Source organism: Salmo salar, chromosome 01, assembly GCF_965601325.2.
Source record: "Salmo salar chromosome 01, fSalSal1, whole genome shotgun sequence".
In the NCBI taxonomy this organism is placed as follows: domain Eukaryota; kingdom Metazoa; phylum Chordata; class Actinopteri; order Salmoniformes; family Salmonidae; genus Salmo; species Salmo salar.
In genome coordinates this window covers 158,303,354-158,319,912 of record NC_138291.1, presented here as the reverse complement: position 1 = coordinate 158,319,912, position 16,559 = coordinate 158,303,354, and the positions used below count along the sequence as shown (strand labels likewise).

General features: G+C 39.5%; 1 protein-coding gene across 2 annotated transcripts in view; it reads right to left on the bottom strand.

The window, feature by feature from the left end:
* The window catches only part of LOC106567541 (netrin receptor UNC5D), a 354,474-nt gene that overhangs the window by 111,366 nt on the left and 226,549 nt on the right, over positions 1-16,559 (bottom strand). For both annotated transcript variants that reach the window (XM_014136944.3, XM_014136955.3), the window contains exon 2: positions 6,841-7,047. In XM_014136944.3, coding sequence (XP_013992419.1) covers positions 6,841-7,047 — 207 coding nt within the window. The remainder of the gene's footprint in view (positions 1-6,840; positions 7,048-16,559) is intronic.

Sequence of the window (16,559 nt, the reverse complement as noted above, 5' to 3'; positions counted from 1 at the left end):
AAATCTCTTTATCTGAGCAATTGTATTAGTATAAAATAATAACATTTCCCCATTTGTTGAAGCATACAACATAGCTCATTATTTTAAATATTTATTTTATAGTCATTTTTGTTCATCTTTATATCAAGGGTGTCAATAATTTCGGACCCCACTGTATGCCAGTGTGCTGCTAGTGACATTCTACAGTGGCTGTCTATAACCTGAGACAGCTACACAGACAGAGCCAATGTCAGATACAGTAGATACACAGCACAATGTCCAGATAACTCTCAGTAAATCCCTGATCGCATCCAGAGAAATCCTTCCTTCCGTTACAGCTCTGTGAGCCTCACAGCAATTTCTGTGTCCAGGTTGCAAAGCCACACGTCCATGCAGGGAAGTGGACTTCTCCACGGGCCTTTACGCTTAACCAATCCCTAGACCAGCCTAGGGCCGTCCACTAGAACACAAGCTTTCCATTTGGAGAGATTAGGCCACTTCGTTCAGTGGAGCGAGTGACAAGAAAAAGAAAGACAAAGAGAGAAAGAGATAGAAAGAGCAAGGGGGTGGGGGGTGGGATGGAGTAGACAGTGGATAGGTGGGAGACACCACTTCCATGCTACTGTAAGTAAGCTTGAGATCCAGACATGAACACCAAGCCTTGAGTGTGTCTGCTGATTTTTCTGGGAAAGAAAATGTAATTGCGTGTGCTCCAAAACGATACTCCTGCTGAGTTTACAGATTTCATCTCACACAAACGCAGTGTTGTCTAATCCGCCGATAGATTCACTATCCCCAGGTCATCTAGCAAAGTCGAGCAAAGTTTATAACACAAGAAAAGAGTTTGGCTTGGCTTCAATCTGAGGTATATTTGTTGTTGTTGCTGTTTCTACTTTGAAGTTTAGATTGACAGAGTACTTGTGGATCAAGCCAGGTATTGGATGATCTGAGTTTGTGTGTGTCAAATGGCCACACAGAGATGATAAAAAGAGTTGCTCTAAAATACTGGCCACATTTAGAATAATTAACGTCAGCTGTCGGAGCTATCTGTTGATAGCAGAGCAAAGTTAGATGTGTTAGGAGAATAACGATCTGACGACTGGTGAAATTACAGAAGTTTGACTACCCAAGAAGATGGTTTGAAGTTTGAACTTCTGTAACTGTCTGTCTTAGTGGCTCTGAGAGAAGTGGTATGGCGTGTGTGTTAAAATACACACTGAGGTGTCGTAACAGAGTTGACAGGTTCTAGCTCGCTCTCCCAAAAAAGAAATGCCTTTCGTGAACTAACACTCACACTTGACTTTTTCCCCCCTTACTTGCACTGATAGCTACTTTGAGGAAAATGTACTTACTATGACTGTGATATATGGCTGTCCCACCTAGCTATCTTAGGATGAATGCACTAACTGGGAGTTGCTCTGGAGAGCGTCTGCTAAATGACTAAAATGTAAAATGTAAGAGTCAGTCATCTAATATTTAACATGTACTCTTCATGCCTGCAAAAAGGACAAGGAGCCTCCAATTTACAGTTACAGTTTACATTTAGCAGTTTATGACTTATGACACACACACATGCATGCACACATGCACAGGTACTAAGGATGTAACGCATGTACTAAGGATGTAACACATGTACTAGGGATGCAACGCAGGTACTAAGGATGTAACACAGGTAGTACTAGGGATGTAACACAGGTACTAAGGCTGTAACGCATGTACTAAGGATTTAACACAGGTAGTAGGGATGTAACACAGGTACTAAGGATGTAACAAAGGTACTAAGGATGTAACGCATGTACTAAGGCTGTAACGCATGTACTAAGGATGTAACACAGGTACTAAGGATGTAACACAGGTACTAAGGATGTAACACAGGTAGTAGGGATGTAACACAGGTACTAAGGCTGTAACACATGTACTAAGGATGTAACACAGGTAGTAGGGATGTAACACAGGTACTAAGGATGTAACAAAGGTACTAAGGATGTAACGCATGTACTAAGGCTGTAACGCATGTACTAAGGATGTAACACAGGTACTAAGGATGTAACACAGGTAGTAGGGATGTAACACAGGTAGTAGGGATGTAACACAGGTAGTAGGGATGTAACACAGGTACTAAGGATGTAACGCATGTACTAAGGATGTAACGCAGGTACTAGGGATGTAACACAGGTACTTGGGATGTAATGATTCACCTATATGTGCATCGGTCCCTGGTTCAAATGTTTAAGATATGAGTGCATCGGTGTGTGGGTCCCCAAACTGATCCAAATGTAGTATGCATTGATTCAAACATTAAGAATCGTTGGTTCCAATTTTTACTTACTTTCTATCTTCCAAAAACACCTCTCTCATCTTCTGTAACAACTGCATCCTCTCCTTCAGTGTGGAACTTGTATGTATGTTGACAGTCATTGATCTACAAGTCATTTTGCATGCTGAACAACCACAGGCAATATCAGTAGCCGCTTCGCAATCTGATCACCTATTCCTGATCTGTCACATCTGCCCGTCAAATGGCTTGCGCTACATTAGGCTTTATAAGTTGAGTAACAACCAATGTAATTTGCTAGATCATTTTTATCAAATGCGCTGTTGAAAATTGTGTTTTACCGGAATAAAATTAGCCTAAGCTAATGCCAGAGAGACACAACTCATCTGGCTATAGGTAGGCTTACATGCTGATCGGGGATTACATTCGATTTTATTTAGATTGTTTAGGTTCACCATCAGCAATAGTTTTGGTAGTTTTGCTTGCAAAAAGCAAACATTGCCCCCCCCAACCGATAGTGGAGTGATAGATAACCAGTTTCCCTTATGGCTCAGCACAGGTGCCTACATACACCATAGACATACAGCGCCTTCAGAAAGTATACAGACTTATTCCACATTTTGTTGTGTTACAGCCTGAATTCAAAATGGATTCAATTTTTTTTTTCCTCACCCATCTACACACAATACCCCATAATGACAATGTGAAAAAAAGTTGCAAATGTAATAAAAATGAAATACATATCTAATTTACGTAAGTATTCACACCCCTGAATCAATACATGTTAGAATCACCTTTGGCAGCGATTACAGCTGTGAGTCTTTCTGGGTAAGTTTCTAAGATGTTTGCACACCTGAACTGTACAATATTTACACATTATTATTTTCAAAATTCTTCAAGCTCTGCAAAGTTGGTTGTTGATCATCAGTCATTTTCAAGTATTGCCATAGAGTTTTAAGTCAAAGCTGTAACTAGGCCACTCAGGAACATTCAATGTCATCTTGGTAAGCAACTCCAGTGTATTTTTGGCCTAGTGTTTTATGTTATTGTCCTACTGAAAGGTGAATTTGTCTCCCAGTGTCTGTTGGAAAGCAGACTGAACCAGGTTTTCCTCTAGGATTTTGCCTGTGCTTATCTATATTCCTTTTCTTTTTATAATGAAAAACTCCCCAGTCCTTAACCTGTTAGGGCTAGGGGGCAGCATTTGCACGTCTGGATAAAAAAAATGTACCCGATTTAATCTGGTTACTAATCCTACCCAGTAACTAGAATATGCATATACTTATTATATATGGATAGAAAACACTCTAAAGTTTCTAAAACTGTTTGAATGGTGTCTGTGAGTATAACAGAACTCATTTGGCAGGCAAAACCCTGAGACATTTTCTGACAGGAAGTGGATACCTGATGTGTTGTATTACCTTTAAACCTATCCCATTGAAAAACACAGGGGCTGAGGAATATTTTGGCACTTCCTATTGCTTCCACTAGATGTCACCAGCCTTTACAAAGTGTTTTGAGTCTTCTGGAGGGAGATCTGACCGAACAAGAGCCATGGAACGATGATGGCCCATTAGACACCTGGCGCGCGAGTTCATGTTGGGTACCCTCGTTCCAATACGTTATAAAAGAGTATGCATTCGTCCACCTTGAATATTATTCATGTTCTGGTTAAAAAAGGCCCTAATGATTTATGCTATACAACGTTTGACATGTTTGAACGAACGTAAATATATTTTTTCCCCTCGTTCATGACGAGAAGTCCGGCTGGCTTAGATCATGTGCTAACAAGACGGAGATTTTTGGACATAAATGATGAGCTTTTTTGAACAAAACTACATTCGTTATGGACCTGTGATACCTGGAAGTGACATCTGATGAAGAGAATCAAAGGTAATGGATTATTTACATAGTATTTTCGATTTTAGATCTCCCCAACATGACGTCTAGTCTGTATCGCAACGCGTATTTTTCTGGGCGCAGTGCTCAGATTATTGCAAAGTGTGATTTCCCAGTAAGGTTATTTTTAAATCTGGCAAGTTGATTGCGTTCAAGAGATGTAAATCTATAATTCTTTAAATGACAATATAATATTTTACCAATGTTTTCTAATTTTAATTATTTAATTTGTGACGCTGACTTGACTGCCGGTTATTGGAGGGAAACGATTTCCTCAACATCAATGCCATAGTAAAACGCTGTTTTTGGATATAAATATGAACTTGATAGAACTAAAAATGCATGCATTGTCTAACATAATGTCCTAGGAGTGTCATCTGATGGAGATTGTAAAAGGTTAGTGCATCATTTTAGCTGGTTTTATGGTTTTGGTGACCCTGTCTTTGAATTGACAAAACATTACACACAACTCTTGTAAATGTACTGTCCTAACATACTCTAAATTTATGCTTTCGCCGTAAAACCTTTTTGAAATCGTAAAACGTGGTTAGATTAAGGAGATGTTTATCTTTCAAAGGGTGTAAAATAGTTGTATGTTTGAAAAATTTGAATTTTGACATTTATTTGGATTCAAATTTGCCGCTCTTGATATGCACCTGCTGTTGATGGAGTGCACCACGGGTGGCACGCTAGCGTCCCACCTAGCCCATAGAGGTTAACGATTACAAGCATACCCATAACCTGATGCAACCACCACTATGCTTGAAAATATGGAGAGTGGTACTCAGTAATGTGTTATATTGGATTTGCCCCAAACATAACACTTTGTATTTACGACAAAATATGAATTGCATTGCCATATTTTTTGCAGTATTACTTTAGTGCCTTATTGCAAACAGGATGCATCTTTTGGAATATTTTTGTTCTGTACACTGTCAATTAGGTTAGTATTGCGGAGTAACTACAATGTTGTTTATCCATTCTCAATTTTCTCTTATCACAGCCATTAAACTCTGTAACTGTTTTAATGTCACCATTGGCCTCATGGTGAAATCCCTGAGCGGTTTCCTTCCTTTCCGGCAACTGAGTTAGATAGGACGCCTGTATCTTTGTAGTGACTGGGTATATTGATACACCATCCAAAGCATAATTAATAACTTCACCATGCTCAAAGGGATATTCAATGTCTGCTTTTTTTTATTTTGACCCATCTACCAATAGGTGCCCAAGTTTGCGAGGCATTGGCAAACCTCCCTGGTCTTTGTGGTTTAATCTGTGTTTGAAATTCACTGCTCGACTGAGGGACCTAACAGATAATTGTATTGTGTGGGGGACAAAGATGAGGTAGTCATTCAAAAAATCTGGTTAAACACTATTATTGCACACAGAGTGAGTACATGCAACTTATTATGTGACTTGTTAAACACACACACACACACACACACACACACACACACACACACACACACACACACACACACACACACACACACACACACACACACACACACACACAGTTTTGTATTGCTATCCTTGTGGGGACCAAATAATTGATTCCCATCTAAAATCCTATTTTCCCTAACCCCAAAACCTAAATCTAACCCTAACCTTAACCCTAAGCGTAACCTAACTCCTAAACCTAACCCCTAACCCTAATTGGAACCCTAAACCTAACCCCTATGCCTAAAATATAATTTTTCCTCCTGGGGACAGGCAAAATGTCCCCACTTGTCTGAATTTTCCTTGTTTTACTATCCTTGTGAATACCCACAAGGATAGTTAAACAAAAACACACACAAGTCAGCTCAGATAGATCCAGCTCAGAGAGGCCCAGCGCATGAGCTCCATCAGCAGCAGATTTTAATTTAGATTGTAGAATGGATGCGTTTATGCAACAAATGTTATTGCATCGAACCGAATCGCATCGATTCTTTCTTCTAATCAAACCAAATTGCGCTGAATAGTTTCAAACTAAAACGTACTGTTCCTGTATCGTATCGGAGCCCATGTATCTTGATACGAATCGAAACGGGAAAGATGCACATCCCTATAAGGTATACACACATATACACACACTTCAGAGACATGAAGGAGCCAGATGGGAAGGTAACTGGACAAAAGCAGACACCAAACAATACAGATTTAGAGACGGCAGGAGCTCGATTGTAACTGTGTGGAATATAATTGTCACATGGTGAGGCAATAATATTTTAAGGGTTAGACTTAAGCTTGGGAACAGTCAATAAACTGCATTTTAACCCTCACTGGCCTTCAGTCTTTACAATATGAACACCGTTTTATCACACCAAATGAAATGATAGACTGGTATGAAAAACAGTGTTTCTGTGTGTGTATGTATATTTTTGTGTGTATGTTACATTTACATTACATTTTAGTCACTTAGCAGATGCTCTTATCCAGAGCGACTTACAGTAGTGAATGCATACATTTCATTAAAAAAACATTTATTTCCTGTTCTGGTCCCCTGTGGGAATCGAACCCACAACACTTGCGTTGCAAACACCATGCTCTACCAACTGAGCCACACATGTTTGTGTGTGTGAATGCATATTTGTGTATGTGTGTAAGCATGTGAATGTACATTATATGTGTTTGTGTGGGTAGGTGCATAAAAGTGTCTGCATTCATGTGTATGTGTTTCTATGTCACATCAGTGTGTGTCCCACCTGTGCTCTCGTCGGTGTGTTCCTGAGACTGGTGCTGGCTCTGGTGGACCCACTCCCCATTGCACTTGAAGAAGATCTGCAGGGCTGGCCTGGCCCTGCACTTGAGCTTGATGGGGTTGCTCTTGACGATATAGGCATCATCGGGCTCCTGCAGGAAGTGGGGGAGGGTCCCTGACGTACCATGCTGCAGAGCATCACTCCTGGAACCTGGAGACAAGGAACATGACATTAGACTAGAGTATAAACTAGATAGAGTAGTGTAGAGGACAGTATAATAGAGTAGAGTACAGTAGAATAGAATAGAGTAGAGTAGAGTAGAGGGTAGTGTAAAGTAGAATTGAGTAAAGTAGGTTAGGGTGAAGTAGACTAGAGTAGGTTAGAGTAAAGTAGAATATTAGTAATGTTCCACAAATATCGATAATACCCCAAACACCTCAAAAGTGTCTCAAAAGTACATCCATAACAAAACATCTGCAACAATGTCTAATGAATCAGGAAAGTGTGAGAGATGAGGACACCCAAGTCAGCCTCACATTCCCATAGAAAACACTCCCACAATAGACGCTGCTCAACCACCTCAACATGCTAGTCTACACCTAATTGACACTCTTTGATCTTTCAAAAGGCAAGCCATTCACAATCCGCTCATTTAAGACAGCGATTTGGTAACAATAATTAACTGCAATAATTCCTATGTCTGACTCAAACAGAAATCAGGGGTGTATGTGTGTGTGTGTGTGTGTGTGTGTGTGTGTGTGTGTGTGTGTGTGTGTGTGTGTAATGTATGTGTAGCAGGTGTAATTATACTCTGACTAATCTCCCGCTTAGCTTTCCTCCTGTAACCTCTCATGTACTGTATGTGTGAGGTAGAGTTCTGCATCGGGTTGGATACCCATGGTTCCCGCGGGTGAGCCGCAAAAAACTCAGCTGGTGGGTGAAATTAAAACATTCGGCTCGCAGTTCAGAACAATTACATTGCGGTTCGGAAACATTTTAAATCAAGATAATAATACATTTTGTTGTGTTGCATTGTGTTGTGAATTCCATTCTGTGAGCGGCGAGGCAGACATAAGGCTACCAGCAACGCACGTATTGAGAGTGTGTGGAGCAGGGAACCTTCTAAGGCTGTGATGACCATGGAATTTTGGATGACGGTAATTGGCCAGCCAAATGAACGCTGTCACTGTAATAACTGTTCCAATTTCTCAGCTCCCGACTGCCTGTGCTGCCATAGAAATAGATTGAATAGAACAGCCGTCCCCATTCAAGTCAATGATGGCATAATGGGTGGACTGGCGGCCATTGCGAGCGTACCTTGATTCAACTCAATAGACATCACAAAAAATACATTCCATTGCATGAGCCACATTCTCTGGTCTGATGAAACCAAGATTGAACTCTTTGGCCTGAATGCCAAGTGCCACGTCTGGAGGAAACCTGGCACCATCCCAACGGTGAAGCATGGGGCTGCAGGGCAGCCTAGTGGTTAGAGTGTTGGGCTACTAACTGAAAGGTTGCAAGTTCAATTCCCTGAGCTGACAAGGTACAAATCTGTTGTTCTGCCCCTGAACAAGGCAGTTAACCCACTGTTCCTAGGCTGTCATTGAAAATAAGAATTTGTTCTTAACTGACTTGCCTAGTTAGCCTGTTAGGGCTAGGGGGCAGTATTTGCACGGCTGGATAAAAAAATGTACCCGATTTAATCTGGTTACTAATCCTACCCAGTAACTAGAATATGCATATACTTATTATATATGGATAGAAAACACCCTAAAGTTTCTAAAACTGTTTGAATGGTGTCTGTGAGTATAACAGAACTCATTTGGCAGGCAAAACCCTGAGACATTTTCTGACAGGAAGTGGATACCTGATGTGTTGTATTACCTTTAAACCTATGCCATTGAAAAACACAGGGGCTGAGGAATATTTTGGCACTTCCTATTGCTTCCACTAGATGTCACCAGCCTTTACAAAGTGTTTTGAGTCTTCTGGAGGGAGATCTGACCGAACAAGAGCCATGGAACGATGATGGCCCATTAGACACCTGGCGCGCGAGTTCATGTTGGGTACCCTCGTTCCAATACGTTATAAAAGAGAATGCATTCGTCCACCTTGAATATTATTCATGTTCTGGTTAAAAAAGGCCCTAATGATTTATGCTATACAACGTTTGACATGTTTGAACGAACGTAAATATATTTTTTTCGCCTCGTTCATGAAGTGAAGTCCGGCGGGCTTAGATCATGTGCTAACAAGACGGAGATTTTTGGACATAAATGATGAGCTTTTTTGAACAAAACTACATTCGTTATGGACCTGTGATACCTGGAAGTGACATCTGATGAAGAGAATCAAAGGTAATGGATTATTTACATAGTATTTTCGATTTTAGATCTCCCCAACATGACGTCTAGTCTGTATCGCAACGCGTATTTTTCTGGGCGCAGTGCTCAGATTATTGCAAAGTGTGATTTCCCAGTAAGGTTATTTTTAAATCTGGCAAGTTGATTGCATTCAAGAGATGTAAATCTATAATTCTTTAAATGACAATATAATATTTTACCAATGTTTTCTAATTTTAATTATTTAATTTGTGGTGCTGACTTGACTGCCGGTTATTGGAGGGAAACGATTTCCTCAACATCAATGCCATAGTAAAACGCTGTTTTTGGATATAAATATGAACTTGATAGAACTAAAAATGCATGCATTGTCTAACATAATGTCCTAGGAGTGTCATCTGATGGAGATTGTAAAAGGTTAGTGCATCATTTTAGCTGGTTTTATGGTTTTGGTGACCCTGTCTTTGAATTGACACAACATTACACACAACTCTTGTAAATGTACTGTCCTAACATACTCTAAATTTATGCTTTCGCCGTAAAACCTTTTTGAAATCGTAAAACGTGGTTAGATTAAGGAGATGTTTATCTTTCAAAGGGTGTAAAATAGTTGTATGTTTGAAAAATTTGAATTTTGACATTTATTTGGATTCAAATTTGCCGCTCTTGAAATGCACCTGCTGTTGATGGAGTGCACCACGGGTGGGACGCTTGCATCCCACCTAGCCCATAGAGGTTAAGACAACTGGAACTTGGAAAAAAACTAGCTACGACTGCGAAAATACGTTTTGAACGGTCATCCAACTCGGAATTCCAACTCGGAAACTCTGTTTTAAATCAGCGACTCTCAACTAGTACAGTGGTTCCTCCTTTAAAAGTTGTGAGCTTACACCGCGGGACTTAGAGGTACCCAGCGTCACGGCTTCATTGCTCCAGACCACCACAAGGGGGAGTTAGAGCACTCATTATGCATTTGGGTCCCAAGGTTTTTATATGACCAATCATATCGAGTTCCAATGACAAATTTGACACGAGCCACCCGTCCCTTGTGACTTTCTTCAGCAAAGTTGGCTGACATAACATTACGTTGGAAGCAAATGTAAGTAATTATAACATCATAACGAGCCAAGCAAAACATGTACAATTGAGAGGAATATGTTAGTTAATGAAGAGACAAACGATTGTGCATATTTTTTTGTCATAAAGTTAATTTACGGAAATTGCTATTTAGCAAGTTCGCTAACTAGCTAGCATTAGCCAGCTAGCTAGCTGGTGTTATGACATGAGTGTGACATTGTAATTCGTGTTATTTCATGTTTTAGGGACTCCTGAGAAAACCAGCAAACCAGGCTGTCATCTTGGAAAACAGTGGATGTAAAGAATCTAGCCAGCTAAAGCATTTACTGCAAATTGAATGTAAAATTGTGTAAGCTTGCCTTGTCATGCAATGCAGCTGAAGTAACATAGCTAGCTAACTATTTACTTGGTAATTGTGTAGTCGAGGATAAAAATAACTGTATGCATATGGATGTGTAGCTAGCTACAGTACGTAGCCGATCTGTGTATGGACCCTAAAACATTAGGTTCTGAACAAATATTCATACCAATCTATGAACTTCAGCTATCATAGTTGTTGTATCAACTTCAAGTCTGACTGGCATTAATGAAGCCTATGGATAGAGTAGAATATAATAACTTTATTGTGCCAAGGATGCAAGTCCTATATACAATGACTGTAGTTATTACCACGCATGAGATTCCCACATTGTAGCCTGTACATTGAATATATTCACTGATCATGTACTCTTCCTTGGCAAATAAAGGTGCGGTTCAGGTATGAATCTCTGTGAGACATTCTTTTTCAGTCATATCCAATACCAGGTGTATCAAACTCCATTATTTGAATGATGCTATGTCTGCATGTATGTATTACAATTATACACTTCAACAGTGTTTACCGCTCCTGCTCCTGGGACATCAATGATTACACATTGTAACTATGCAATAGACTAGAAACATGATTTAAGTAAAGGCTGATTTGTAATTCATATATACAGACCAAAAATCTATGCATATCTAACTCCCTTCATCTGCATTAAGCGGAGGACAAAGGATACTATTTCAACGAGATACTTAATTTCAACCAGTGGAGAATGTGAAACGCTTTACTTGAAAGAAGTTAATTATCCAGGTGTTATAAATACATAATACACATAAATACATAATACATAATAATTATGATAATTGTAATATTATATTATAAATACAAGTTCAATCTGTACTTAAATGCACATATGGTGTGCATTATACAACGAGGAAGAAAGACAAGGTGGGGAGAGAGGTGTAGAAGACAGAAAAGGAAAGCGGTAAGAACAGAGGCAGACAGCATATGATTAATGAACTGTAGTGCTACCCTAATATTCTCTCAGTTCATCACAATTACAGTGTCTCTAGTGGTGTCTCCTAACCAGCCTTGGGCCTCCAGTTGGCCCGAAGGTTATCTTAAGAGCAGGTGAGGTAGCGATGACGGGACTGGCTTCCTCTCTCACATTAAAACATACCTGCAGACGAGAGACAGATGGATAGAGAGAGAGCATGATTAAGCCTTGTTTTTTTTTATTCTAACACAGTCAGTCATCATAATCATGAAATGCAAAACTGACCTTGGATCATTAACTCTGGGACTCTGGGACATGGCCTACATCTCTATCTGTATTTCAATGTAAAGCATCTCTGTTGACCTGACCAAGTGACCTCTCCCTATGATGCTGTGCCCTCTGTGTCAGCCAGTTCAGATGCGGGAGGGGTTCACCAACACAGCTGATATAACCTAGAGGATTAAGGGAGATGGGGGAGTGGGATGAAGTGAAGAGGGGAGACTGTTATTGTGTGTGTGTGGTCTCACCTGGTGTCCATACTAAGTGGCTACAGAGTACTTTATGCTGAAAAACAGACGCATGAGGACAAACAATATGTCATTATTAGACATAAATACCACTTGAAGCTTGATGATGATTTGGCAGCAACAGGTAACAACAGATAGTCAAGTGAAAATGGCTGAATGTTTATGTGGTGTAAATCTGAAAATTAGCAGCTGACATCTTAAGGGTTTTTTAATTAATGCATGTGAGACAGGTTCCATGTACAACAAGACAGGTAGAGAGAAAGAGAGAAAAAGAACACAGAACAGTTTAATTACCTCTGGTTATGGACACTTCTGCCAGCAATAAACCAAGGCCTGTTCCTCGGACAGTGAACATCTGGCAATATCTACATTTGTGACCCCTTGATCAGTTTGCACTCTGAAAGTAAAGAAAATAGCTTATTTTTTGTAGATATGAAAACAATCAGTGAGATATGACCGTTCAATCTAAAGAAGCAGATTTTTTAGGATACGTCAATACAGCACAGAAAGGTTAACACCAGACTGGTATTGTGGTTGTTCATTAGGTGATGGGAAATATGCAATACGTATACAACATAATATACTTACCTTCCTTGAAAATCCATCTATACCGCCAAAGATGACAATGTTGTATCTTGAAAAAAAGCATTGGAATTAAAAGTGAAATGTTTAACCTATTAACCTGCTTCATTATTTATGTATTACCAGTTGATGAAGAACAACTCCAATTTCATACATCATTGAAAAGTTGTCTACGAATAAGTAAGAATAAAAAAGTTTAAATAACTTCTTAGATTTGATGGAGACTGAATACATCTTAGTACCTTATCAATTTATGATTTGTATCAATGTGGACAAGAGACAGGGGAGTAGGAACAGAGTATTTTTGCCGAGCAATGCAACGAAACCGGATCATTCTGGCAATGATACCTGCACCATCTACACACTGCAAAGACTCCCTAACTCTTCTCCATTATACACGATGGATGATTGCTCTGAGACTTCATTTGACCATTCTAAAGCCCGCATGGGGCATCCTTGCCTTAATGGCACTGACTTTCTGGTCTAACTCTTCATCTGACATATCAGAATAGCATTGCCTGACAGACATATTGTGTTCTTTCATCCTTCTGTAAAAAAAGCTAACCGTTACACTGTCATGAAATATGATTATATATCGACTATGAAACAAATAGGACATGGCCTGATTATGTTGCCATGAAAGAAAGTTAGATTAATTCAACTGAAAATGGCGAGAACAGGCGTTCGTAGCTAAATGCTTTTGGTTAGCTTGAGAATAATAATTGCATGATTTATCATTCTACGGTATGTATGCATGTAATATAGTAGAATGTTATGAACCGACACTGAATTGTGGGAGCTAACTACTAGCTATGAAAAAGTTGGACGGAACAACGCCCAGTGCTGCTTACCTGAGATGGATTCATCACACAGTTCTTCTTCGTAGGTGTCCGCTATGACTTCCTTTGTGTCGGAAAAAAAGTTGCTTTCAGAACAATTATTTTTGATTGAAAATAAAAAGGTTCGCTCTTGACAAAAAGACACAAATGTACCTCCATAGCATATAACAATTTGCCTGTGAATAACCAGACCTTCATACAAACTTGCTCTGCAGAATTCTTGACACACAATCGAAGATGCTGCCATATCCTGCCAGCACGCCCACAAGCGAGCCACTCAGGCACAGAATGACGCGTGGAAGAGGGCGAGGTACAAGATGGGAGTAACAATAATTTGTTACAAGTTGGGGGAGGGGGCTAATAGATGAACAATAGACTATTCAACCTTTACTAAAGAATAGTCTAATAGCCGAGCTAGGTGTAAAAAAAAGAAATCCTATCACAGACCAGATTTGTCCTAACGACCAAGTGTAGCTTGCTACTCAATGTAATAAAGTAATTTATTTTCAAATAAGTTACCTTACACGTTATGTTGGCTGACAATTTGTTAGCTACGCGGTCCTTACGAACCACATAGCATATCATTTCAGCAATATGTACCGGTATGTTAACTAGCTACCTAACATAGTAGTTTTACATCAAACTTGCCAGTATATTAACCTGTTAGGGCTAGGGGGCAGCATTTGCACGTCTGGATAAAAAAAATGTACCCGATTTAATCTGGTTACTAATCCTACCCAGTAACTAGAATATGCATATACTTATTATATATGGATAGAAAACACTCTAAAGTTTCTAAAACTGTTTGAATGGTGTCTGTGAGTATAACAGAACTCATTTGGCAGGCAAAACCCTGAGACATTTTCTGACAGGAAGTGGATACCTGATGTGTTGAATTACCTTTAAGCCTATGCCATTGAAACACACAGGGGTTGATTAATGTTTTGGCACTTCCTATTGCTTCCACTAGATGTCACCAGCCTTTACAAAGTGTTTTGAGTCTTCTGGAGGGAGATCTGACCGAACAAGAGCCATGGAACGATGATGGCCCATTAGACACCTGGCGCGCGAGTTCATGTTGGGTACCCTCGTTCCAATACGTTATAAAAGAGTATGCATTCGTCCACCTTGAATATTATTCATGTTCTGGTTAAAAAAGGCCCTAATGATTTATGCTATACAACGTTTGACATGTTTGAAGGAACGTAAATATATTTTTTCCCCTCGTTCATGACGAGAAGTCCGGCTGGCTTAGATCATGTGCTAACAAGACGGAGATTTTTGGACATAAATGATGAGCTTTTTTGAACAAAACTACATTCGTTATGGAACTGTGATACCTGGAAGTGACATCTGATGAAGAGAATCAAAGGTAATGGATTATTTACATAGTATTTTCGATTTTAGATCTCCCCAACATGACGTCTAGTCTGTATCGCAACGCGTATTTTTCTGGGCGCAGTGCTCAAATTATTGCAAAGTGTGATTTCCCAGTAAGGTTATTTTTAAATCTGGCAAGTTGATTGCGTTCAAGAGATGTAAATCTATAATTCTTTAAATGACAATATAATATTTTACCAATGTTTTCTAATTTTAATTATTTAATTTGTGACGCTGACTTGACTGCCGGTTATTGGAGGGAAACGATTTCCTCAACATCAATGCCATAGTAAAACGCTGTTTTTGGATATAAATATGAACTTGATAGAACTAAAAATGCATGCATTGTCTAACATAATGTCCTAGGAGTGTCATCTGATGGAGATTGTAAAAGGTTAGTGCATCATTTTAGCTGGTTTTATGGTTTTGGTGACCCTGTCTTTGAATTGACAAAACATTACACACAACTCTTGTAAATGTACTGTCCTAACATACTCTAAATTTATGCTTTCGCCGTAAAACCTTTTTGAAATCGTAAAACGTGGTTAGATTAAGGAGATGTTTATCTTTCAAAGGGTGTAAAATAGTTGTATGTTTGAAAAATTTGAATTTTGACATTTATTTGGATTCAAATTTGCCGCTCTTGAAATGCACCTGCTGTTGATGGAGTGCACCACGGGTGGCACGCTAGCGTCCCACCTAGCCCATAGAGGTTAACTATAGGCTATCTAACTACCCAACGTTTATTGACTTGATTATTCCCGTCATTATTCCCGTCACACTTAGCTAAATTATATAGTTTTTGTGCGTTGTCAATGATCATTCGGGTGCTTTCGTAAATTCGCTCTGGCTATCTACACCGATTTCAGAGCACTCTCATCTGAGTGTACCAGAGTGCAGAATAATGAATTCACAAGTGCTCAGCACCCGTTTAATATGGCCCTTGTCACTAAACGTCGGCAAAAAAGCGTAATTAAATTGTTTCCAGCAGCACAGTTACAGTCACCAACACTCTGGTTAACTTCTTGGTGACAGGGGGCAGTATTCAGAAATTCAGATGAATAACGTGCCCAAATTAAACTGCCTGCTACTTGGGCCCAGAAGGTAGGATATGCATATTATTAGTACATTTGTATAGAAAACACTCTGAAGTTTCTAAAACTGTTTGAATGATGTCTGTGAGTATAACAGAACTCATATGGCAGGCAAAAACCTGAAAAAAATACAACCAGGAAGTGTTTGTAGTTTTCAAGTGATTGCCTATCCAAACTACAGTGTCTTTGGGGTCATTCCTAAGGCTTCCACTAGATGTCAACAGTCTTTAGAACCTTGTTTCATGCTTCTACTGTTACTGGGGAGAGAATAAGAGCTGTGGACTGCCTGAGACCAATGAGTTGTTTACTGCGCCGTAACGCAGGCGCGATGTTCCTCTTTTTCCTCTATAATGAATACGCTATTGTCCGGTTGGAATATTATCTAATATTTATGATTAAAAAAAAAACCCTAAGGATTTTGACTTTTCATCTCGGGTTTTGCGCTCGCGCATTATGCCTTTGAAATAGTGATCTGAACGCGCGAACAAAACGGAGGTATTTGGACATAAATATGGAGTTTATCGAACAAAATGAACATTTCCTTTGGAAGTGGGAGTCCTGGGAGTGCATTCCGACG